Source organism: Hyla sarda, chromosome 5, assembly GCF_029499605.1.
Source record: "Hyla sarda isolate aHylSar1 chromosome 5, aHylSar1.hap1, whole genome shotgun sequence".
Classification (NCBI taxonomy): domain Eukaryota; kingdom Metazoa; phylum Chordata; class Amphibia; order Anura; family Hylidae; genus Hyla; species Hyla sarda.
The window spans coordinates 339,121,288-339,148,035 of record NC_079193.1 but is presented as its reverse complement, the minus strand read 5'-3'; the positions used below and the strand labels follow the sequence as shown (position 1 = coordinate 339,148,035).

Here is a 26,748-nt window from a genome sequence, read left to right as displayed (position 1 = left end):
GATGACATCACACAGTTCCTCCATATAGACATGATGACATCACACAGTTCCTCCATATGGACATGATGACATCACACAGTTCCTCCATATATACATGATGACATCACACAGTTCCTCCATATAGACATGATGACATCACACAGTTCCTCCATTATAGACATGATGAAATCACACAGTTCCTCCATATGGACATGATGACATCACACAGTTCCTCCATATATACATGATGACATCACACAGTTCCTCCATATAGACATGATGACATCACACAGTTCCTCCATATATACATGATGACATCACACAGTTCCTCCATATATACATGATGACATCACACAGTTCCTCCATATAGACATGATGACATCACACAGTTCCTCCATATAGACATGATGACATCACACAGTTCCTCCATATATACATGATGACATCACACAGTTAGTGCAGATTTGTAAACTGCACATCCATCAGGAGAATCTTCCGTTCCACCAAATCCCAGCGATGTTCTATTGGATTGAGATCTGGTGACTGTGGAGGCCATTTGAGTACAGTGCCCCCTTTTTTAAGTATGCGATTATGTGAGATTGGGACCTGCTGGAAGTAGCCATCAGAAGATGGTTTCACTGTGGTTATAAAGGGATGGACATGGTCAGCAACAATACTGAGGTCAGCTGTTAAAGGAAAGCAATCATCAGATTTTACCCTATATAACGCATGGCAAATCGTTATATAGGGTAAAATCTGTATCCTCACCATCCCCGGGGGACGCTCCTGCCCCCAGGGATGGTGAAGATATGAACTTATAAACTGGTCCCCGCCACGGTCGTAAGTAGTTTACTGGGTGGGGAGCTTCTCTTACCTAGACCCGTTACTGCGGACAGCCGCGACGCCCCCTCAGCTGTGTTCGCTGAACAGATGGAGCAGAGTGATGACGCGGCCCGTCAAACAAGTGGAGGGGGCGTCGCGGCCAGCCGCAGTAATGGGTCTAGGTAAGAGGAGCTCCCCGCCCAGGGGACTACTTACGGTCGCAGCGATGACTAGTTTATAACTTCATTTCTTCACCATCCCTGGGGGCAGGAGCGTCCCCCGGGGATGGTGAGGATACTGATTTTACCCTATATAGCGCTTTGCCAAGCGTACCAGTCAGATCCAACAAAAAAACTTTTTTTTAAATATATCACTTTTGTGTGTCTAGCACCTTTATTTATTTTTTTATTACATTTTTAATTTAGCTCACTAGTCTGAATTCCTCTCAAAGGGAGGGGGCGTGGCCTCACTGTGCAGGTCTCCGCCCCCTCCCTCAGTATGTGTCTGCTCACATCTCCCCTAGCATTAGCAAAACTATAACTCCCAGCTTGTCCTCACTAACAGTAGCGGTACACAAGCTGTGGGAGGATTTTTCCTCCAGCTCTGAGCCCTGCACTCACAGCTGTCAATCAAGGAAGTGTGTCCATGACATAGGTGATGATGCATGGACACAGCAGGACTAGTATGTGTCCAAGCAGGCAGGTAGGGCAGTTGTTTGACTGGCTTTTTCAGTATGAAATACTGAAAATTTTCTAATGAAAGCAATTGCAAAACCTATTGGTTTACATGCTTTACAACATATCAAAAGTTTTTGTATCTGACAGTGCCTATTTAAATGTAAAAATACTTAATTGGTACTAAGGGGCCAAAAGTGTTCCAAGAAAATGTCCCCCACCCCATTACACCACCACCAGCCTGAACCGCTACGCACATTAGCCGCTCAGAGCGGCAATGCTGGGGCCCGTGTGGGAGATTGTGGGGATCCTTTAACTATGTGGGTAAACTGGATTAAAATGATGTATAACTTACCTGGATGGACACCTTTCTGGAGATACAGAGTGTATTGTCCTTTGTTGCTAATATGTAAGTGCTGTCCCTTGCAAAAAGGAGGCGGAATCCAGCCTACCCAGCATCCCTGTTGCCTCCTAAAGGTTATGCCCCCCCCCCCACCCACAACAAATTTGTCAGGCTTCCCAAGAGTGTCTACCTACTGTCTAAAAAGGGCCACGGTATATGAGCATGTGCTGAAGCCTCTTTGTCTGCATGGTAACCAGCTTCTACTTGTTCAGCTAAGGCTGCTTGTAAGGAAGAGGCCGCAGCACTCACCCCTATGTGTATATGTAGTGTTTAATAATTGCCCCTCTTATCTTTGTCTTGGCCCCCAGTGTGCCCCACCAAAATATACAAGCTAGTGTCTACATGTACATACACAGGGCAACTTATCCAGAAAGGTCACCTGAAATGACAGGAATGCTTTAAAATCATATAATCAAGAAATGGTATATAGCTAGGGTTTGACCTCTGGGACCCCACAGAAATTGTGCTGCTTCCAGGGGCGTTTTCACTCCCCTAAAGACTTCTAAAGGTGGTGTAGAACCGTGCCACCAGGAGGTTGTATGGAACCACAATACGGCTGTGTGTATGAGGTGTAAGCGGAGGCCTAGCATTTGAACCCAGGCCTTGGGCCATAGGAGGCCCCAAGACCACTCAGCCACATAAGACACCTTATAAGGCGTCTGATCTTCAAATGACATCCCTGGGCCTAATAGTAGGTATACATGGGTGATAAAGGGCACTTCTGATCACCCCTTTATATCTCTGGATTAATTTAATGTAGGAAAATGTGCACAATGTACAGCCGGCTATTAAACAGGAAATTCCACAGTAACGTATATACTCAAGTATAAGGAGTATAGCCCCCCTCGGCTTATACTCGAGTGAACTCTCCGCCTGTCATTCTCTTCATCAGTGGTCTTCAACCTGCGGACCTCCAGATGTTGCAAAACTACAACTCCCAGCAAGACATGGTGGGTGTTGTAGTTTTGAAAATTCATCCAGCCCCCCCCCCCCCCTTTTGTTTTGTACTCACCTCCCCTCGGCAGGAAGTTAGGGTGAGCTGGTCTGGGCCATCTATGCTGCAGGGACCGTCCGGTGGGGAGGATTAGTCGTTGCGGGCTTTCCATTTTCACCGGGGGGGGGCATCTTCTCTGCGCTTTGGGCCCGGCCCCGGAGTAGTGATGTTGCCTTGACGACGACGCACAGGGACGTTCATGCGCAACGTCCCTGTGCATCGTTGTCAAGGCAACGCACTAGTCCGGGCCCGACGCGCGGAGAAGTGGCCCCCCTGGTGAAAATGGAAAGCCCGCAACGACTAATCCTCCCCACTGGACGGTCCCTGCAGCATAGATAGCCCGGACCAGCTCACCCTAACTTCCCGCCGAGGGGGGTGAGTACAAAACAAAATGGGGGGGCTGGATGATGACGAAGGCCGCAGTGGTCTTCAACCTGCGGACCTCCAGAGGTTTCAAAACTACAACACCCAGCATGCCCGAACAGCCGATGGCTGTCCGGGCATGCTGGGAGTTGTGGTTTTGCAACATCTGGAGGTCCGCAGGTTGAAGACCACTGATGAAGGGATTGACAGGCGGTGATGATGAAGGGGGGGGGGGGGGGATGATGACGGGGGTCTGGATGATGACATGGGGGGATGATTTATTTCCCACCCCAGGCTTATAGACGAGTCAACTTTTCCTGGGTTTTTGGGGTAAAATTAGGGGCCTCGGCTTGTATTCGGGTCGGCTTATACTCGAGTATATACGGTAATTGTCCACAGTAAGTGCTACTTGCCAGAACATCTTAGCAATGTTGAAATCGCACATCTCTTCCAAGCCTCCGCTTTTCTTTCAGCCTTGGGCAACATCAGCTATGCCAGTCACCAGGCCACACCTAGATAGCAGTACATAACAATATGTGGCGATTTACAGGTGTAAATCTACTGTGGCAATAGGACTTTTTAAAAATGAAAGAAGCAATCTGATTGGTTGCTATGGGCAACTGCACCACTCTTCCTCTACACAGGTTTTGATAAATCTCCCCCCATGTGTTCTCTATGGGGATGGTTAAGCTGCAGCCAGACTGCTCTGGAGTCGGATTATCCCTCAAAGAACAATATGGCTGGGTGTTAAAAATCCAACACACCCGACTCAACTCTGCACATCGGATGGGAAATGGAAGGCTATCATGCACCTCAGACCAATGTTTCCCAACAAGTGTGCCTCCAGATGTTGCAAAACTACAACTTCCAGCATGCACAGAGTCCAGGCATGCTGGGCCTTGTAGTTTTGCAACAGCTGGAGGCAAACGGGTTGGGAAACACTGCCTTAGACAGTTGGCTAAAAGTATTGGCAAGGGTTGGTTTGACTGTCTTTAGTGTAGTTAAAGGGGTACTCCGCTGCTCAGCATTCGGAACAAACTGTTCTGAATGCTGGAGCCGGCACTAGGAGCTTGTGATGTCATAGCCCCACCCCCTCATGATGACAGCCGCCATGCCCACTCCCATAGACTTGCATTGAGGGGGCGGAGTGTGACATCATGAGGGGGCAGGGTTATGACGTCACGAGCTCCCAGCGCCGGCTCCAGCGTTCGGAACAGTTTGTTCCAAATGCTGAGCAGCGGAGTACCCCTTTAAGGTGTATAGGCGCTTAGGCTATGTTCAAACGGAAGACTGTCCATGCGGAATTCTTTCGTGGAAATTCTGCCAAAATTTACTGTACATTCATTTTAATGGTATTTTGCTGTTTTATTCACACAGCGGAATTTATGCTTTCCGCCAAAATATCCGCAAAAAATAAGATCAGTCTTCTATTTTCCGGTATTCAGCGGAATCCCATTAAAGTCAAAGGGTCTTGAATTTCGTTATAATTCTGTGTCCTGAGAACACAGAAATTCTGCCGTAATTCCATTCAGCAAGCTTTGCTGAATGGAATTGCAGAAATTCCGCTTTTCAACATACTCTTAGGCCGCGTTCACACAGCGGATAATCCATGCGGAATTCCGCCTAAATGTATTGCCCATTAACATTAATGGGATTCTGCAATGTACAGAATTTCTGCTGCGGAATGACTGATGCGGAAATCCCTATTTCTGCGGTCTGGAAAAATATAAGACTGGTCTTATATATTTTCCGGAATTCGGTGGCAAAATGAAGTCAATGGGGGCTTGATTTGTGGCAAATCCGTGCAGAATTTTAACTGTTCAATTAAGATAAAGTCTATCTTTTTAAATAAAGTCTCTCTCTTTATATCAATAAAGTCAATCTTTTTGAGCTGCGGAATCATACGGAATTTGTGCGGAAATTCCGCATACATTTCTGCAGGAATTCCGCACAGATTCCGCAAATGTTAAAAAACTGCGGAATTCTGCAGAAAATGCTGATAGGTGGAATTTACGTCGTGTGAACGCGGCCTTAGGGTCAAGACACCTCAATTCACTCTGCAGACTCTGCTCAGAATATTGCCGGCGCCCACTGTCTGTGCCATGTCCGCCTGAACATTTCCCGGTAGGACATTCCGACGTGTCAACATAATGGGGGAGATTTATGGGGGACATAATGGGGGACAAATTGGCCAGTTGCCCATAGCAACCAATCAGATCGCTTCTTTCATTTTTAACAAGGCCTCTGCAAAATGAAAGAAGCAATCTGATTGGTTGCTATGGGCAACTAGGCAACTTTTCCTTTGCACAGGTTTTGATAAATCTCTCCCAATGGGACATTTATTAATACCTGTGCAGAGTAAAGGTTGCCCAGTTGCCCATAGCAACCAATCAGATTGCTTCTTTCATTTTTGAAAGGCCTTGTTAAAAATGAAAGAAGCGATCTGATTGGTTGCTATGGGCAACTGCCCCACTCTTCCTCTACACTGGTTTTGATGAATCTCCCCCATAGTCCTTTATTGCCTAATTTTCCCAGTTGGAGGCAATGAGTACGGGGGGGGATGGGATTTGAGTCCAGACAACATAGCGTGACAGAGAAAGTGACTGTCCGGTTAGCAGTACAACTGGTTTTATCGAATTTGCCTTCGGGGCAGTTCCACTTCTGTGCCGCCTGTCAAGCCTATTAACCCTGTAAACACCACTACAGCAATAAATTACAAAATACATCCTATTAGAAAAAAAAACAAAATGCAGCCTTTGGCTGTCCGGGCGTGCTGGGAGTTGTAGTTTTGCAACAGCTAGCTTCACTCTGGTTGGGAAACACTACTTTAAGATATTCGTAGTAATATGACCGGAGTTTAAAAGGGGTACTCCAGTGGAAAACATTTTTTTTTTTTTTTAAATCAACTGGTGCCAGAAAGTGAAACAGATTTGTAAATTAGTTCTATAAAAAAAAAAAAATCTTTATCCTTCCAGTACTTTGAAGAAGCTGTATGCTACAGAGGAAAATTCTTTTCTTTTTGAATTTCTTTTTTGTCTTGTCCACAGTGCTCTCTGCTGACACCTGATGACCGTATCAGGAACTGTCCAAAGCAGCATCGGTTTGCTATGGGGATTTTCTCCAGTTCCTGATACGGGCATCAGGTGTCAGCAGAGAGCACTGTGGACAAGACAAAGAAATTCAAAAAGTAAAGAATTTCCTCTGTAGCATACAGCTGCTAAAAAGTACTGGAAGGGTAAAGATTTTTTAATAGAAGTCATTTACAAATCTGTTTAACTTTCTGGCACCAGTTCATTTAAAAAAAAAAAATAATAATAATAATTTTTCCACCGGAGTACCCCTTTAAACTCCGGCAATATTACTACGAATATCTTAAAGTAGTGTTTCCCAACCAGAGTGAAGCTAGCTGTTGCAAAACTACAACTCCCAGCATGCCCGGACAGCCTTCAGCTGTCCGGGCATGCTGGGAGTCGTAGTTTTGCAACATCTGGAGGCACCCTGGTTGGGAAAGACTGTCTTGCAGGGAGCTCTACATGAAGAATGGAGATTTCTATCTACAGATCAATGCTTGGTATCCGTACAAACAGAAGCACATTCCTTAACACTTGGCTGGAAACAATATGTATGAGGAGAATTCGTTCCCCGCAGAGCCTGGCATGGGCGCTGATGGATGGCCTTGGTTTATGGTTAACTACACAGTGTAAAATGTAACATGAAGGATCCAAGGGAATATGTGAACAGTGTTTAGCTGAATAGGGAGAAAGCCTTTAAAGGGGTATTCCAGGAAAAAACTTTTTTTTATATATATCAACTGGCTCCAGAAAGTTAAACAGATTTGTAAATTACTTCTATTAAAAAATCTTAATCCTTTCAGTACTTATGAGCTTCTGAAGTTAAGGTTGTTCTTTTCTGTCTAAATCCTCTCTGATGACACGTGTCTCGGGAAATGCCCAGTTTAGAAGCAAATCCCCATAGCAAACCTCTTCTAAACTGGGTGTTTCCCGAGACACGTGTCATCAGAGAGGATTTAGACAGAAAAGAACAACCTTAACTTCAGAAGCTCATAAGTACTGAAAGGATTAAGATTTTTTTAATAGAAGTCATTTACAAATCTGTTTCACGTTCTGGAGCCAGTTGATATGTATATATGAAAAAGTTTTTTCCTGGAATACCCCTTTAAAGGGGTACTCCAGTGGAGAACAATTGTTTTAAATCAACTGGTGCTAGAAAGTTAAACAGATTTGTAAATGACTTCTATTTACAAATCTTAATCCTTCCAGTACTTATCAGTTGCTATTTGCTCCACAGGAAGTTCTTTTCTTTTTCAATTTCCTTTCCTGTCTGACCACAGTGCTCTCTGCTGACATCTCTGTCCATTTTAGGAACTGTCCAGAGCAGGAGCAAATCCCCATAGCAAACCTCTCCTGCTCTTCCTGACATGGACAGAGGGGCCAGCAGAGAGCACTGTGGTCAGACAGAAAAGAAATTCAAAAATAAAAGAACTTCCTCTGGAGTATACAGCAGCAGATAAGTCCTGAAAGGATGAATATTTTTAAATAGAAGTCATTTGCCAATCTGTGTCAGTAGAGAGCACTGTGGTCTGACAGAAAATACATAAAAAAATAAAAGAACTTCCTCTGGAGTATACAGCAGCAGATAAGTCCTGGAAGGATGAATATTTTTAAATAGAAGTAATTTGCAAATCTGTGTCAGTAGAGAGCACTGTGGTCTGACAGAAAAGAAATTAAAAAATAAAACAACTTCCTCTGGAGTATACAGCAGCTGATAAGTCCTGGAAGAATTAATATTTTTAAATAGAAGTCATTTGCAAATCTGTTTAATGTTCTGGCACCAGTTGATCTAAAAAAAAAAAACTAAACGTTTTCCACCGGAGTACCCGTTTAAATTCTTCTAACCTATCACGGCAGCCACTTAATCATAAGCCAGCTGTCCGATCTGCACCTTCACTGCCAGGTACTGGAGCAGCGTTGGGTTGTGCTGTGTAGTCTGCACAGTGTGATGCCGCTCCACCTTCTGCACGATCTCTATAAACCAGTGTTTCCCAACCAGGGTGCCTCCAGATGTTGCAAAACTACAACTCCCAGCATGCCTGGACAGCCGTTGGTGTCTTTATGGAATTTAGGTAGGGTAGAATACACTGCACACAGTCCTCCTGTTCTTATTTTCCTAACCCTGCCAGAAGTCCTGTACTTGTCCTGTCATTTCCATCCCCCCTCCCCTCCATAAGAAAACAAGGGAGCCGTCAGGCAATTAAAGGGGTACTCCGGTGGAAAATGTTTTTTTTTTTTTTTAAATCAACTGGTGCCAGAAAGTTAAACAGATTTGTAAATTACTTCTATTAAAAAAATCTTTACCCTTCCAGTACTTTTTAGCAGCTGTATGCTACAGAGGAAATTCTTTCCTTTTTGAATTTCTTTTTTGTCTTGTCCACAGTGCTCTCTGCTGACACCTCTGTCCGTGTCAGGAACTGTCCAGAGCAGCATAGGTTTGCATTGGCGATTTTCTCCTGCCCTGGAGAGTTCCTGATACGGGCATCAGGTGTCAGCAGAGAGCACTGTGGACAAGACAAAAAAGAGATTTCAATTTCCTCTATAGCATACAGCTGCTAAAAAGTACTGGAAGGATAAAGATTTTTTAATAGAAGTAATTTACAAATCTGTTTAACTTTCTGGCACCAGTTGATTAAAAAAAAAAAAAAAAAAAAAAAATATATATATATATATATATATATATATATATATTATTTTTTTTTTTTTTCCACCCCTTTAACCATTGAGTGCCTAGTGCTGTTTTTGCAAAAATAAAGTGGCTTAAAAGGGTATGTGTCATAATTTTTTATTAAAATATTTGTTATAATAAATGAATGTATATGTACATATGTGTGTGTGTTGCAAAGTGTACTGTATTTTTATTTATTATTGATAAATGTTTATACAGGGGCTGCCAGGTCTAAAACATCTCTCTACTGCGTCACTGCTCGACACAGTGAGAGATGCTTTATGGCGGACACAGGGCATAGGGCAGTGGTCTTCAACCTGCGGACCTCCAGATGTTGCAAAACTACAACTCCCAGCATGCTCGGACAGCCGTTGGCTGTCCGGGCATGCTGGGAGTTGTAGTTTTGCAACATCTGGAGGTCCGCAGGTTGAAGACCACTGGCATAGGGGATAACAGACGCCGAGCGTCTGCCTCACTTACATGTCAAGACCATACTAGCAGTCTGTTTTTAATGGTTTTGTTAACGGGTCATTATAACGGATCTTTAAAACGGAGCATTCTATAGTGTGAAAGCGGCCTATAGGCTACATTCACACTACGGTTATGAGGCTCCTTTCACACTGACGTAAGTACACGGCAGTGTGACGGCCGTCGGGAGAGCCGGGCAGAATAGCAGGAGAAAAATTACTACTTGTGCCCTCTTTTTCTCCCGCTATTCATAACTGCGCCCAGCGGCCCCCATAATAGTAAATGTGAGCCGTCGGGACCCATTGTTGCCCATTACTCCCTGTCACAAGAACGGCCGTTAAAGGAAAACTGTCACTTGTTTTCTCCCGCACTATCCACAGGTACTGGTGATTAAAATGAGCCCTACCTTGTCCGGATCTGCTCCGCCGTTCTCCCGCAATTGTGGTTTTATTATCTGTTGAAATCTTCCTGTAAATGGCACGGGCGGGGCTTCGGCGCTTAACTGGCACTGACGTCAGCGCCGCTTATGAATATTCATCCCCCCTCCCTCCAGTTCTCCCTCTCTTTGCCGCTCCTAACTGGGGGATGAATATTCATAAGCGGCGCTGACGTCAGTGCCAGTTAAGCGCCGAAGCCCCGCCCGTGCCAGTTACAGGAAGATTTCAACAGATAATAAAACCACAACTGCAGGAGAACGGCGGAGCAGATCCGGACAAGGTAGGGCTCATTTTAATCAGCATCTCCCGCACTATCCACCAGTACCTGTGGATAGTGCGGGAGAAAAAAAGTGACAGTTTTCCTTTAAAGTCACAAAAAAAAGACTTTACTGTCCGTTCTTGACAGGGAGTAACGGCAGTGTGAGTTTCCCGATTTGAGTTTGAGCTGCGGCAATTTTTCCACCACAGCTCAAACTCCCAGCAGGAAACTCGCTGTAAACCCCCGTCCATGTGAATGTACCCTAAACACTACACTACACTACAAAAATAAAGAGTAAAACACTACATATACACACACCCTTTCACAGTTACACCACCCCCCCCCATAAAAATTAAAACCGACTCGTACGGCCCCAGCTGTTGCATTGACTGTCCAGGCATGCTGGAAGTTTTGCAACAGCTGGACGCACCCTATTTGGGAAACACTGCCGTAGGGTATTTTTGGTGGAGGAGACAAGACCTGACTGCACTGAGTGTGCATGTGTCTCTTACTGAGCGTCCCTTACTGTACTCCGCGTACATGTGTACCTGTCTGCACTGAACATGCATGTGTGTGTCTCAGTACATTCATGCGCATGTGTCTCTGTACTCTTGGAAGGCGATGGTCGCTGTACCTGCATACAAGCCCGGTGAAGCGACAGACTGACATAGTACCAGCCTCAGACACCAGACCAGGCCTCTGCTGAGTCACGGTAGGGGACGGAAAAAAACCCTTTAGGGTCTATTCACACGTACAGTATTCTGCACAGATTTGATGCGCAGGATTTTCTGCGGCAGATTTCAATGTAAACTGAATGACTTGAAATCCTGCGCATCAAATCTGCGCAGAATACTGTACGTGTGAATAGACCCTTAAGATGAAATGTGTTTCCTTTGTACAAGTAGAGTTGCCACCTAGCCGGTATTTTATCGGCACAGCCGGTATTTTTGCCACCCTGCCCATATTTTTATACAAAAAATATCGGCAATGCAATGGCCGGTATTTATCCAACAAATCTTTAAACTCTCGGAGTGTTGCACCATATACCATACCAGTGTTTCCCAACCAGAGCACCTCCAGCTGTTGCAAAACTACAACTCCCAGCATGCCCGGACAGCCAACGGCTGTCCGGGCATGCTGGGAGTTGTAGTTTTGCAACAACTGGAGGCACCCCTGGTTGGTAAAGACTTACCTACTGTATAGTCCAACATGTTGGGAGTTGTAGTTTTCGTTTGGGGCAGCTGCTGAGCCACGGGCTGTATCAGGGCATGCTGGGAGTTGTAGTTAGTAACTAGCTGTAACTCTTGAATTTCATTTTTTTATAAAAAGTGATCAAAAAGTCCCATCGAAACAAAAATGGTCCTGTTTAAAAACTAAAGACTGGGGCGCAAAAAAATAAGCCCCCAAAGAGGCCTGTATAAAGGGAAAAAAATAAATTAAGTTATAGGGGTCAGAAGACGATATAATTTCCCCCACATATGTGTATCCTGTGATGTCACGCATATATAATTAATTATGCAAATGAGCATGGCCGGTATTTTTTATTTTTATTTATTTTTTTAAAGAAAGGTGGCAACCCTACGTACAAGCAAAGATCTGTCAACAGCAAATGGAAGACGCAATTCACATGGCCTATTTGCTTGTACATAGTAAGCAGTTCCTGTCACGCCAGGGCTGACAAGCTATGGAAATGCTGCAGGCGACAAGCAACAAGAATAATGGAGTAAAATGTATCAGCCATTTTAAAGGGGTATTCCAGGAAAAAAATAATTTTTTTTTTTTTTTATATCAACTGGCTCCAGAAAGTTAAACAGATTTGTAAATTACGTCTATTAAAAAAATCTTAATCCTTTCAATAATTATCAGCTGCTGAAGTTGAGTTGTTATTTTCTGTCAGGCAACAGTGCTCTCTGCTGACATCTCTGCTTGTCTCGGGAACTGCACAGAGTAGAAGAGGTTTGCTATGGGGATTTGCTTCTAAACTGGGCGGTTCCCGAGACATGTGTCATCAGAGAGCACTTAGACAGAAAAGAACAACTCAACTTCAGCAGCTCATAAGTACTGAAAGGATTAAGATTTTTTTTAAGAAAAGTAATTTATAAATCTGTTTAAACTTTCTGGAGCCAGTTGATTATATATATAAAAAAAGTTTTTCCCTGGATAACCCCTTTAAGGGTTTTATAACCTGTAATGGTAAAAATAAAGTAGTGTGATGTTGGGGACCGGTGGGGTAGATGTCCTGGTTACTTTTCGGAATAGAAGACAATTCATTATCACTAATTAAAGTCCTCAGTAATGTTGTCCCTGACCCAGAGACGCCAGCAGAGACCTTTCTTTCAGGCGGTGTAAACTAGCAAGTGATACAGTATCTCAGAGAGTTCCTGTGTCTGATGAAACCTGGGAGCTTTACCGCCGAGATGCCATTGTTTTCTATGGCTCAGCGCCAGACCTGAGAGCCCTGTTTCATCTTGCAAGACGCAGAACAAAGCTTCAGTCTACACGGCCAAATATTCCAAACAAGACAAGCATTATAGCAAGGCCGAGGCAAGAAGAAGCCGTCACTGAGAGATGGGAATAAAATGACTTCCAGCGGATCTGTGACAAGCAGGTCAAAATATTGACTCCGAGAAATCGGAAAGAGCAAATCTTATCACTCAGAGAAGGACGGATGATAAAAGGGGCGCTCAGACCGGTTTACGTCTTGTGGAGAGGAGCAGGTAATAAATATAAAGTTACTTCTGTCCACTACCAAGGGGAAGAGAGTTTACCGAAGACTTTATACAGCTATACAGTGATCCCTCAACTTACAATGGCCTCGACATACAATAGTTTCAACATACAATGGTCTTTTCTGGACCATTGTAACTTGAAACCAGACTCAACATACAATGCTACAGACAGTCCGGACCTGTGAAACGTGTCAATGGCTTGAAGAACCGGAATGGGCATTCACTGGTAAAACACACGTATTACTGAAGAGTATGCACTGAGTGGTGTCTGGTAGCGCCCCCTACAGTACAGGGAGGTATTACATGTTCTGTACTCTTTACCTGTTCCAGGGTTAGCTGCTCCTTTGGACACCAGGTGAGGGCGGCTCCATGTTACTTTTTTAGGACACTGTGTGTACTGTACAGGACCCTGAAGAAGCTCCTGTCCTCTACATAGACAGTGATTACAGCTCCCAGCAGATCTTTCTTACTTTTATATATAAGGATTAGCTTCATCTGTATTACTTATCTACTTATTCTTCTTTAATCCTCACTTTTTCCTATTTTTGGATGACATTTTGGTGGCTTCAGAACCAATTACCAGGTTTCCATAGAGTTATGGTCTCAACATACAATGGTCGTCCTGGATCCAATTCATATTGTAACTTGAGGGACCACTGTATCTAGTTGGAAAATAGATAAATTAGGAACCTCTGTGTTAATAGGGGGGCTCCCCCATTTAGGACACCCATCAATGAGAGTGGTGACAGAGTCTTTCGCTCTGGAGAACCAAGCACATCCATGTATTACCATACTACACTATTTTCAATGGAAACCGTGTAATGCTTCATTTCCCCTGTGGTGGAACCCATGCTGCCAAATTCTGCTGTAGATTAAATCTTATAGCTGATAGTTAGGGGACAGCCTTTTTAAAGAAGACCTGTGGTCAGATCCCCAAAAATGCAATAGCATTATCAATACATATCTTATGGTGTCCTGATCACACACCTTTTCACAGTTCCTGAGATATGAGGGTTTATAGTTTGTCTGACAATTCAGGAAATCAGTCTGATGGGCGTGAACTTAATTTTAATAATAGGAGTGATGGGTGGGATTATACTGGACACTTAGGGGTGTGTATTAGACATATGCGCCCCTCAATGTATAACATTCACACACCATGACTGTATAATCTCACCCATCTCTTCAACGGAATTCTGCCGCTCTGTGCACATGGGGGAATTTTCTTGCCAGATGTTTCCGGTAAGGAAATTCCGTTTCCCGTGTCTGCGGAAAGAATGAACCTGTTAATTCTTTCTGGGGACACCGCACGGAATGCAAAGCCCTCTATGAGACGGTGCATTCCTGTGCGGTCCTAGTGCTGGAATATTATGCCGGCGCCCGCAGACTCCGGAATGTCCAGAGATTTTCCATGCGGACATTTCAGCGTGTGAACATAGCCTTAGACTTGCATGGGAGTCTAGAAAAAACCTTGATTTTTTCAAAAAGGGGGTGGGTTAGGGTGTTCCGAACACTGGGTCGGGCTGCATGCCCCCTCCCATAGACTTGCATTGAGGGGGCATAGCGTGACGTCACTAGGTGGTGTTCCTGTGATGTCACGACCCCTGCAGCCCGCACCCAGCGTTTGGAGCAAAATGTTCTGAATGCTGGGGCAGTGGAGTACCCCTTTAATTCTACTACATTTTTAGTTGACATATAAGTAACATGTACCAAGTTTTATTAAAATGTCTCCAGCCGTTTGAAAGTGATGCTGGAACATACACACACACACACACACACAGATATATTTTTTCTTTTTATATTTTTATTATATTTTAATATATTTATTGGTATATTTATGTGTAACATGATAAACCTTTTAATAAACAACTATGCCCTTTTCTTCCAAACAAGAAGTGGTTGTGTCTTTATTTTAGTGTTATGTATAAGGGAAATCTGGAGGCTTGCACTTCCATGTCTCACACAGCGTTTTTCGGAGAACTGCCAATAGTTATATTGAGCCAAACAAGAAGTGGATCCAGCAGGAAGGAGGAGAAGTTCTTCCTTTTTATTTCTTATTCCTTTGAATCCATTCTAGACTTTTGCTCAAACAAACTGAAGATAAAGCTGCCAAAAAACTGCATATAGTTTTTTTCCATGAAAAAAAAAAAAAAAAAAAGCTGCATGTGACACCAGTCCAAACATCTCTATGATCAAGGATGATACGAAAGGAGGCAGCAACAAAGCAGGTAGAAGTGCTATTCTAGGAATAGTCATCAACCAGCCATAAAGGGAAACAGCTCTTTTAGTCTGGATAGCAAGGGAAAAAAATATTTGTAACATCTTCTCCTATGTCCCATAAGGCCTCGTTCACATGGCAGAAAATATGTGGAATGTCTGCGGATATTCAGCAAATTAGCATTTTGTGCCGGCACTAGGACCGCTCAGAAACGCACAGTCTCCATAGACGGCAATGCATTTGCGAGCAGATTCTGCCAAAAGAATAAACATGTTCATTCTTTCGTCAGCCAGAATCAAAATTTCCGCTACAGAAACATCTTCTGTGGAAATACCTATTATTTAGTTACAAACTGTTGCCGTTTTGTAAACTGTGTTTTACCTCTTTAATAGACACTGCATGACTTTTCTATTTCTTAAAGGGGTACTCCGCTGCTCAGAACAAACTGTTCCGAACCCTGGAGCCCATGATGTCATAGACCCGCCCCTCATGACATCACACCCCGCCCCCTCAATGCAAGTCTATGGGAGGGGGCATGACAGCCGTCACGCCCCCTCCCATAGACTTGCTTTGAGGGGGTGGGGTGTGACATCATGAGGGGGCGGGGCTATGACGTCCCAAGGTCCCGAAACAGTTTGTTCCAAACGTTGAGCAGCGGAGTACCCCTTTAAGATTCTGCACACCTGCCTACCTTGGAGAACAGCTGCATTAAGAGTGCAAATAGAGTGTTTTCCAAACAGTGTATTTCCAGCTGTTGCAAAACTACAACTCCCAGCATTTCCAGACAGCCAAATGCTGTCAAGAAGCCCTGAATACGGCTCTAGCTTGTTTAGAATTTTTTTTGCCAGAATCTTCCAAGAAGGCTTCACCTCAGAACCGAACAGATGTGAAAGCTGCCTAAAAAATGCAGGTGCTGTTCACACTACATTGGTAGTTCCATCAGATTAGATGGGAAGCAAAAGCACAAACACAGTCAAAATTAATCAGACTGAGCCCATTACGAGTAAAGTCTTATTCCCACGTACGTTGTGCTCCGGTAAATAGAACCCAGTCGGAAGGATGGGAGTTCAGCTGAGAAAAAAAAAATTATATTATATATATATATATATATATATATATATATACTGCATGTCCTATTATTCTGTGAACTCTGACGGACCCCATTCCAAACATTAGGATCTGCTGGGACCCGGCGGTGTCAGTTGTGCTCCGACCTGTTCTGGGTCCATGGTTTCTGTTGTAATGGAAGCCATGACAGCGGTGTGAACAGAGCCTCATCTAGAGGTTGATATTTATCACTTATCCTGTAAGACGTGTGGGGACTTACCAGCTGGGACCCCCCACCCATGGCTAGATTAAGAGACTCCAGTACTCGGAACTTCTCCAGTAATACATTTGCAATGGGAAGGAGTTGTATGGACTAGTGGACCAAGCATGCACATCAACACTCCGCTCAACTCTGTGGGAGATATGGAAACAGCTAAACCTTAATGGGGTACTGCAGGTTAGGGAAATCTATCCTCTATCCTAAGGATAAGGGATAAGTGTCTAATCGCTAGTGTTCCGACCACTGGGACCCCCCGCGATCTCCTGTACTCCGCCATGGCTCTCTCACAGCTATGCAGGGAGGAGACATATTGGCCACAGCTTTGTGCGTTGGTCGACACGGCTCCATTCATGAGGAGAGCCGGGGGGGGGGGATCGTAAAGGAGATGACGGAGGGTCACAGCGGTCTGACCACCGGCCATCAACACTTATCCCCTATGGAAAAGTGGTAGATAGCCCTAACCTGGAGAAGTTATTTTATTACATATTTTATATATAGTCATGTTCTGTTATTTAGCTGAGATGTTCACAGAACAACCGAATATTTTAGAGTAAATTCACACAAGGCAGATTTTTTTTGCAGAAATTTCTGCAATTGTCCTACTCATCCGAAACTCCCCGATTTAGATGAACGGGATCGATCTTCACATGTCGATTTCTGCCGCGTGTGAACTCTTTTTAGTGAGCAAGAGACACTTACCTCCATTCTAGTAGCTGCGATTGCTTGGTCATAGTGCTCCAGCGGACTTGGAAAGAAGGTCATGTTATAGGACATCCCCATACATCTTGGCACCATGATGGGTTCACACGTGAACAAACTGTGTCCGGCTGCGACAGGCAGCAGTAGGGCACACAAGAGGGTAACCCCGAAGAACCACATCTTGGACAGCGGAGTCTTGAAGAAGGAATTACGGTGCATTAAGTCCAGGCTGGAGAGAGTCTCATGAAGTATATGAATGGCCCGATGTTAGGAGGCTTTGAATGGAGACATATCCGTACAGAGAAAATTCCATGAAGGTAACACAATGCCAGGCAAGGGAATAAAGCAGCGATTATGTCTGGTGTGCATCCTGTTATAGGGGTAAACAACAGAAAAAGGCGGTAAGCAAAAAACGTATAACATCCTCTTCTAAATGTCACAAAAGACAAATATACAAGATGGCAGCTGTACTGAACCACCATGGACATAAAGATGATAGGGACAGGTGATAGCAGTATGACACATTGGGGGAGATTTATCAAAGGATTTAGACTGGTTTTTCCTGTCTTAATTTGTTGCACAGAAAGTCGCAGTCTAAATATGTGCGACTTTTCTGCGGCTTTTGCTTTAGAGTTTTTTTAGAACACGATGCATTCTAGTCTATTTTAGATGGAAAAATGCATTGGTGCTGAATTCATCAAAAGCGACTTTTCAGCGACAAGTCGCATCGGCTGAAAGTACGCCGAAATGTCAGACCATACTGGAGCAGGTTTAAATACAGTATAAAGCATAGATCTCGAAGTCTGTGCACAGAATTTATCAAGAGCCGTGCGACTTTTGATAAATTAGGCGCAGAATAGACCGGCCTAACCAGGGCTCAAGTCCTGCAGGAACTCATGGGAACGGCGTTCCTGCACTTTTTCCACAGCAGGAACGCAGTTCCCATTAGCAGGAGTCCTGCAGGACCAGCCCGTAAAGGGGTACACCACCCCTGGACATCTTATCACGGGGGTCCTGCCGCTGGGGACCCAGTGATCTTGGCTGCGGCACCCCAGACATCCGTTGCGCGGTGTGAACTTCGCTCTGTGCCGAATGACTGGCGAAGGGGGGCAGAGGCTTATGAGGTCATGGCCCCTCAATGCAAGTCTATGGGAGTGGGAGTGACAGCCGTCATGCCCCCTCCTATAGACTTGCAATGAAGGGCTGTGGCCGTGACGTCATGAGCCTCTGGCGCTGCACCCAATGCTCTAAACGAATGTCGGGTACCTTTGGATAGGGGATAAGATGTCTAGAGGCGGAGAACCCCCTTTAAGTGGAAATCTTGGGTGAGTTCCCACACTTTTTTCACAGGACCTCTCCCCTGAGCCTAACGTTCTATAGTTTGGTCTATATTGATGCGGGACATAGACAGCTTTGATAAATAACCCCCATAGTACGTGTGTAGAGATGAGCGAACTTACAGTAAATTTGATTCGTCACAAACTTCTCGGCTCGGCAGTTGATGACTTTTCCTGCATAAATTAGTTTAGCTTTCAGGTGCTCTGGTGGGCTGGAAAAGGTGGATACAGTCCTAGGAGACTCTTTCCTAGGAATGTATCCACCTTTTCCAGCCCACCGGAGCACCTGAAAGCTTAACTAATTTATGAAGGAAAAGTCAGCAACCGCCGAGCCGAAAAGTTTGTGACGAATCGAATTTACTGTAAGTTCGCTCATCTCTATACCTGTGAATATATAGGTGCTACGGACCGACTCGCTGGCTTGTCGGTGTATAGATCATGGAGAACTCCAGCATATGTATGTAAAATTCTATTCTTTATGAAAAATCCATTATATAGTGCACACAGGGCATACAAATGCAGGGGGGGGGGGGGGGAGGACATAGTTAGGACTTTGGTTCACAGCATAGACTTACTCGTCCAAAAAGCATCAACATTTGTTTTGTGTCTTTATGCACCACACATTCTGATGAATCTTCAATACAGAAGTGAATTATACTTGGGTGTATGGACTTTCCTCCATGTTTTGCAAGATTGATGTCACCAAACCTGGATCGAGAGGGGTCCCTGTCTAAAAAAGCTCAGTATCAGACAGGCCTAATACAACCACATTTAGGCAACCATGCTACCGCTGCAAATTCCGTACTGTTTCTGGTGACCGACAGCTGTCATTTCAGGACAAACATGTAGTTGTATTACGTCTGTGTGGAGACGGTTTGACGCGTTTTGTGTTTATGTTTTACCATGTTGAATTTAGTTGTATAAAAAAGCATATTTGACAACACGAAAACCAAAATATATATACGTAGCAATGTGGATTTTTTTTTATGTAAGTCAATAGAAAACAAACTTTGCTGTATGGCATATAGCAGAACCTGTTTTTAGCATCTGTTAACATGTAAGTTTTTACCCTTTTAAGGGGTATAAAATGTATACAGTGGTCCCTCAAGTTACAATATTAATTGGTTCCAGGACGACCATTGTATGTTGAGACTAGAGATGAGCGAACTTACAGTAAATTCGATTCGTCACGAACTTCTTGGCGCGGTAATTGATGACTTATCCTGCATAAATTAGTTCAGCTTTCCGGTGCTCCCGTGGGCTGGAAAAGGTGGATACAGTCCTAGGAGACTCTTTCCTAGGAATGTATCCATCTTTTCCAGCCCACCGGAGCACCTGAAAGCTGAACTAATTTATGCAGGATAAGTCATCAACTGCCGAGCCGAGAAGTTCGTGACGAATCGAATTTACTGTAAGTTCGCTCATCTCTAGTTGAGACCAGAACTCTATGGAAACCTGGTAATTGGTTCTGAGGGCCCAAAATGTCATCCAAAAATAGGGAAAAAAAAGTGAGAATTAAAGAAAAAATAAGTAAATAACTAATATAGATAAAGAAATATAAAAGTGAGAAAGATCTGCTGGGAGCTGTAAATCACTGTCTATGTGAGTGTTTTCCAAGCAGGGAGCCTCCAGCTATTGCAAAATTACAACTCCCAGCATGCCCGGACAGCCAAAGGCTGTCCGGGCATGCTGGGAGTTGTAGTTTTGCAACAGCTGGGGGCACCCTGCTTGGAAAACACTGGTCTATGTAGAGGAAAGAAGCTTCTTCAGGGTCCTGTACAGTACATGCTATGTCCTAAAAAAGTAACATGAAGCCGCCCTCACCTGGTGTCCAAAGGAGCAGCTAACCCTGGCACAGGTAAAGAGTACAGAACATGTAATACCTCCTTGTACTGTAGGGGGCGCTACCTGACATCAGTCAGTGCAGGCACTTCAGTAATACAGGGGTTTTACCAGTAAATGCCCATTCTGATTGGCCGGTTCTTCCGGCCATTGACAAGTTTCACAGATGCGGACTGTCTGTACATTGTATTTTGAGTCTGTTTTCAACTTACAATGATCCAGAAAAGACCATTGTATGCTGAAACTATTGTATGTTGAGGCCATTGTAAGTTGAGGGATCACTGTACATTAAATAAACAGAAATGCAATGTGAACGTACCCTACGACAAACGCTAATGGAGATAACTAATAGCCAAAGCAGATTGTGCAACTATCATCATTCTAACCCTTTATAAATCATTCAGAAAATATTCGGGGACATTTATCATCGTTGCTTTGGTAAGAGAGTTCTGTAGTCATTTTTTTCTTGCTAATTTTTTGCTTATGTATGACATTTATCATACTATCACAGGGGGTTGATAAATTTGGCTTACATGAGCAAAAACCAAGAAATCACTTTTAAATACAATTTTTTTAGCACACATAAGCAAAAACCAAATAATGACTACAGAACACCACTATGCAGCTTTGAAAAAAAATGTATATATCTTGTAATACCTTTTTTATTGGACTAACATATTTTTGTAGAGACAAGATTTCCGGATTCCTCCCTTTATCAAGTACAAAGCAAAGCAAATATGTTAGTCCAATAAAAAAGGTATATATATATATATATATATATATATATATATATATATATATATATACACATATATATACACAGATGATACCGGAAGAAGCAGCACAACTAGAGGTTGCTCAGGTGCCGGGTGCACGCTGGTATAGACTCTGGTCCGGAGACTTGAAGTAGATATCCAAAAATAAGAAACTCCAGCAGCACACCAGTATAGTGTGTATACTGGTGTGCTGCTGGAGTTTCTTATTTTTGGATATATATATATATGTATGTGTGTGTGTTTATTACATTTTTTTAACACAGTTTTTTCTCCCTAAATGTACTTACTCATTTTTTTTTTTTGTTACTTCTTCTACAGATCAGTGTATCCTGTGGACTCCTTCGGATTAGGTGGACTACTTCGACGACCAGCGTTTTTCTTTGCTTGATGTTAATAAAATGGTTAACGAGGGCTTGTGGGGGGAGTGTTTTTTTGTAATAAATTTTTTTTTTAAACCTGTTGTGTTTTTTTTTTTTTCACTTACTGGACAGGCTTAGTAGTGGAAGCTGTCTTACAGACGGAGTCCATTACTAAGCCGGGCTTAGCGTTAGACAGCTAGCGCTAACCCCCAATTATTACCCCGGTACCAACACCACAGGGGTGTCGGGAAGAGCCAATACCAACAGGCCCGGAGCGTCAAAAATGGCGCTCCTGGGCCTAGGCGGTAAAAGGATGGCGTTAACAATGGTCCTCACCCATCCTGGTAACGTCAGGCTGTTACTGTTTGGTTGGTATTTGGCTGAGAATAAAAATAGGGGGACCCTATGTGTTTATTTTTTATTTTTATATATTTAATTATTTATTTAAAAAAAAAAAAAAAAAACGCATAGGGTCCCCCCAATTTTTATTCTTAGCCAAATACCAACCAAACTGTAACAGCCTGACGTTACCAGGGTGGGCGAGGACCATTGTTACTGGCCCTCCCCAGTCTAAATAACGCCAGCCTGTTATCGCCTAGGCCCAGGAGCGCCATTTTTGACGTTCCGGGCCTGTTGGTACCGGCTCTTCCCGGCACCCCTGTGGCGTTGGGTACCGGGGTTATAATTGGGGGTTAGCACTAGCTGTTTATGTGGCTAACGCTAAGCCCAGCTTAGTAATGGACTCCGTCTATAAGCCTGTCAAGTAAAGTAAGGAAAAAAACACAACAGGTTTAAAAAAAATTTCTTACAAAAAACACTCCCCCACAAGCCCTCGTTAACCATTTTATTAAAATCAAACAAAGAAAAACGCTGGTCATCGAAGTAGTCCACCGAATCCGAAGGAGTCCACAGGATACACGGATCTGAAATGAGAAGAAAAAAAAATGGGTTAGTACATTTATTATCACCTGCTCGCATATCTCCCGCCCGCACGACTACAACTCCCAGGATGCCCTTACTGTAAGGACATGCTGGGAGTTGTAGTTGTGTGGTGCAGAAGATGTGTGGGCAAGTGACAAGCTTGTCCCCTGCCCCCAGCTGCAGGACTACAACTCCCAGCATGCCCTTACAGTAAGGACATGCTGGGAGTTGTAGTCCTACAGCTGGGGGCAAGGGACAAGCTTGTCATTCGCCTGCACTGCACAACTACAACTCCGAGCATGTCCTTACAGTAATGGCATGCTGGGAGTTGTAGTCCTGCAAAGGAAGCCCGGGCACACACACACAGAGAGTCACACACAGTCACACACACACAGAGTCACACACAGAGAGACAGACACACACACACTCACCCATCCAGCGCAGCGATCCTTCTCTCCGGGCGCCCTGCGAGTGACGTCACTGACGGAGGGACGTTAGGCCGGTGCAACCGAAGACGTGGGAGCGGAGGCCGGGCACAGTGCAGGTGAAGGCCGGGGGGGCTGGGGGGAGTAGAGGGGTGCTGGTGGGGGCGGAGGGAGGCTGGGAACAGTGCAGGTGAAGGCCGGAGGGGGGGGGGGGGGGAGGGGGGTTACGGACGGGCACAGCGCAGGTGAAGGCCGGTGGGGGGGGGGGTGTATGCTGACGGATCCCCCCCTGACAGACTCCTATATCCCCTAATCATGTCACTGTTCCGATTGGGTCCTGTGATTGGCTGCTGGTCCTGGCCAATCATAGGACCCAGCGGAAAATGTGAAATGACAGCAGGGGATTTAGGAGTCTGCGGCGCCGGTATATGTTATAAGGAGCCCGGGCTGACATTACAGTGCAGCTGTCTGGGCTCCTCACACGGCCTCCCCGCTACCCTCACTTAATAATGATGGGGTCACTGATATACACCCCCCCTTGTCTCCCGCCCGCGCCGCTCAGCTCCCGCTGCTACAGGACTACAACTCACAGCGTGTCCTCACTGCACAGGGCATGCTGGGACTTGTAGTCTTGTTAGCAGACAGATGGGAGTTGTGTGGCGCTGGCAGGTGAGAGGGGTGGGATGTAAATCACTGCAGTGTCCATGTAGCGAAGTGAGGGTAGCGGGGAGAAAGTACGTCGGAGCCCGGGCGGCAGTAGCTTTTCCTGCCCCATGTTGGAGCTGGAGTAAATCTAGTAAATTTTTACGGCCGTTGCGACATTTTATTGTGCAGCTGCGACTGTCGCAGTTAATAAATACCTGATTAAAGCAAATCCATTTTGAAAAATTAACTACGTAAGCCAGTTTGAATTTTCTTGCTTTTCTTGTTCTTCACGCAAATTGTCGCACGGAAACACACGTAGTCACAGTTGCGACAATTATAGTAAAGAAAACCTGACTAAACCCCTTGATAAATGTCGGTCATTATGTTTACACTGACAGGTTATAATCATACGAGTCAAGAGAATGTGTCACGGCGATACAGACTCCTGCTGAACGTACAGAACTAAAAGAACAGCTGCTTTGCACTTTAGTCAGGAACTATGTCAAAAGCAACATCATTTTAGTAATAAAGATTTGTAAATAAAGTTATATAGATTTTTAAATTATTTCTATTTAAAAATCTTAACCCTGACAGTACTTATCAGCTGCTGTATGCTCCACAGGAATTTCTTTTCTTTTTGAATTTCCTTTTTGTCTGCCCACAGTGCTCTCTGCTGACACCTCTGTCCATGTCAGGAACTGTCCAGAGTAGGAGCAAATCCCCATAGCAAACCTCTCCTGCTTCTGACAGTTCCTAAAATGGACAGAGGTGTCAGCAGAGAGCACTGTGGTCAGACAGAAAGAAAATTCAAAAAGAAAAGAACTTTCTGTGGATCATACAGCAGCTGATAAGTACAGGAAGAATTGAGATTTTTAAATAGAAGTCATTCACAAATCTGTTTAACTTTCTGGCACCAGTTGATTTAAAAACAAAATTTTTCCAGTGGAGTACCCCTTTAAGCTGTTTCAGCTTTTTTTTTTTTTTTTACTTGGGGGGGTTTGGTGCATGGCGCTTGCAACATGTCTGTGCCAGCGTGTAAGATAATGCGCTGGAACAATCCACAAAACCAATCCATATCAAATAAAACCCTACAAAAGGAACATGGCAACAAATCTGCATAAGAAACCTATACAGTACATTGGTCCCTCAAGTTATAATATTAATTGGTTCTGGGACAACCATTGTATGTTGAAACCATTGTATGTTGAGACCAGAACTCTATGGAAATCTGGTAATTGGTTCTGAAGCCCCAAAATGTCATCCAAAAATAAGAAAAAAAGTGAGGATTAAAGAAAAATAAGTAGATAACTAATATAGATAAAGCAAATCCTTACATATAAAAGTAAGAAAGATCTGCAGGGAGCTGTAAATCACTGTCTATGTCAGTGTTTCCCAAGCAGGGAGCCTCCAGCTGTTGCAAAACTACAACTCCCAGCATGCCCGGACAGCCAAAGGCTGTCCGGGCATGCTGGGAGTTGTAGTTTTGCAACAGCTGGGGCCACCCTGCTTGGGAAACACTGGTCTATGTAGAGGACAGGAGATTCTTCAGGGTCCTGTAAGTAAAAAAAGTAATGGAGTCGCCCTCACCTGGTGTCCAAAGGAGCAGCTAACCCTGGTACAGGTAAAGTGTACAGAACATGTAATACCTCCCTGTACTGTAGGGGGCGCTACCAGACACCGGTCAGTGCATACGCTTCAGTAATACAGGGGTTTTACCAGTGAATGCCCATTCTGATTGGTCAGTTCTTCCAGTTGTGACACGTTTCACAGATCTGGACTGTCTGTAGCATTGTATGTTGAGACTGGTTTCAACTTACGATGGTCCAGAAAAGACCATTGTATGTTGAAACTATTGTATGTTGAGGCCATTGTAAGTTGAGGGATCACTGTATATCTATTAGGTTTCCGACTGAAAAAAAGAAAGAAAAAAAAAAAGACAATTCTCTGAAATGGTCTACAATAATCCTACAACACAGCATTACCCATTACCCATCCCCCCCCCCCCCCCCCCAAGTGGTTGGTACTTGGTTCCCTAGTTAAAATGTATGTACACATTCATTTTTAATGTAATTTAGATTTTTTATTTTTTTCGGCATCACGTGCGCAGAAACTGCGCCAAAACCCCCCCACACAAACGCACATAATAAATAAGGAAAAAAAACATGGATTGTTTACCCTACAGTCTCGGTAAATGAGGGCCTCTGTCTTCACTTTGTCATTACGGGGTATTCAGTGCAGAATTTGTTTTGTTTAATTTTAGCACCCGGCCACAACGTAAGATGTGGAAACTTTGCGTACCGCAGCGTGTACACAGCCGAGGATCTGCCCCAGGATACACTGATAGGGATCTGAGAATCCTGGGATCAGATATTGCCATCTTTCCCTTTAGCCTACCACGCCACGGCTGTGGAGACGCTACAGATTAATGGTGTTTACAAAAGGGACTTTTTGCAGACGGCAGCCTAATCCTCAGCAGAAGACATGAGGCATATTGACAAGTAAATATGACAACTAGCAGCATACTGCCTAGAAAGGGCTTGGACCCCTGCTGCTACTATGCCATTGGCTGTCCGGGCATGCTGGGAATTGTAGTTTTGCAACAGCTGGAGGTCCACAGTTTGGAGACCAGTGGACTAAGGGCTTGTTCACCCAATTTTTTTTTGTTTTGTTTTACATCCAGGCAAGGGGAACCATCACTACAGACTCCCTTTAAAGGAGAAGTCCGATGCTCACAATAAAAAATAAACGAATCCCTAAATGTAGCCCTTGCTCATACCCTTTGATAGAGCCCCCAATCGCGTGATTTGGTCCAGCCATTCGCTTGCAACGCCGCTCTGAAGTTCCCGGTACTTCCGGGTTCTGGTCACATGTTTTTCAGCCTGAATGACTACATCTCCCACAATGCCCTGGTAGTATGTCCGGTCCTATTCTCCCTCCCTCTGCTCTTCGGCTGGGTTCACACCACGTTTTGTTAAATACAGCTCCCGTATACGGTTGGGAGGAGGGGGCGGGGCTTAATCGCGGCGCCCGCACTCAGCCGTATTCGGGAACCGTATTTAATGTATGTCTATGAGCCGACCGGAGTGAACCGCAGCCTCCGGTCGGCTTCGTTTTGGGCCGTATGCGGTTTCCCAACCGCAGGCAAAAACGTGGTCGACCGGTAGACATACATTAAATACAGTTCCCGAATACGGGTATGAGTGCGATTAAGCCCCGCCCCCCTCATACCAACCATATACGGGAGCCGTATTTAACAAAACGTGGTGTGAACCCAGCCTTCCCTAGCGAAAGGTGTTTGCTGAGCTGAGCCTATGGCAGCTCAGCTCAGCGCA

At 44.4% G+C, this 26,748-nt stretch overlaps 1 protein-coding gene across 3 annotated transcripts in view; it reads right to left on the bottom strand.

Moving 5' to 3' along the window:
• Window positions 1–26,748, bottom strand: part of FZD6 (frizzled class receptor 6) — a 74,538-nt gene that overhangs the window by 37,490 nt on the left and 10,300 nt on the right. For 2 of the 3 annotated variants that reach the window (XM_056522540.1, XM_056522541.1), the window contains exon 2: window positions 17,112–17,481. In XM_056522540.1, the coding sequence (XP_056378515.1) occupies window positions 17,112–17,330 (219 nt within the window). In that variant the 5' untranslated portion in view covers window positions 17,331–17,481. Of the gene's footprint in view, window positions 1–2,890; window positions 2,985–17,111; window positions 17,482–26,748 lie in introns of those variants that run through there. The other variant, XM_056522542.1, reaches the window with a different exon arrangement.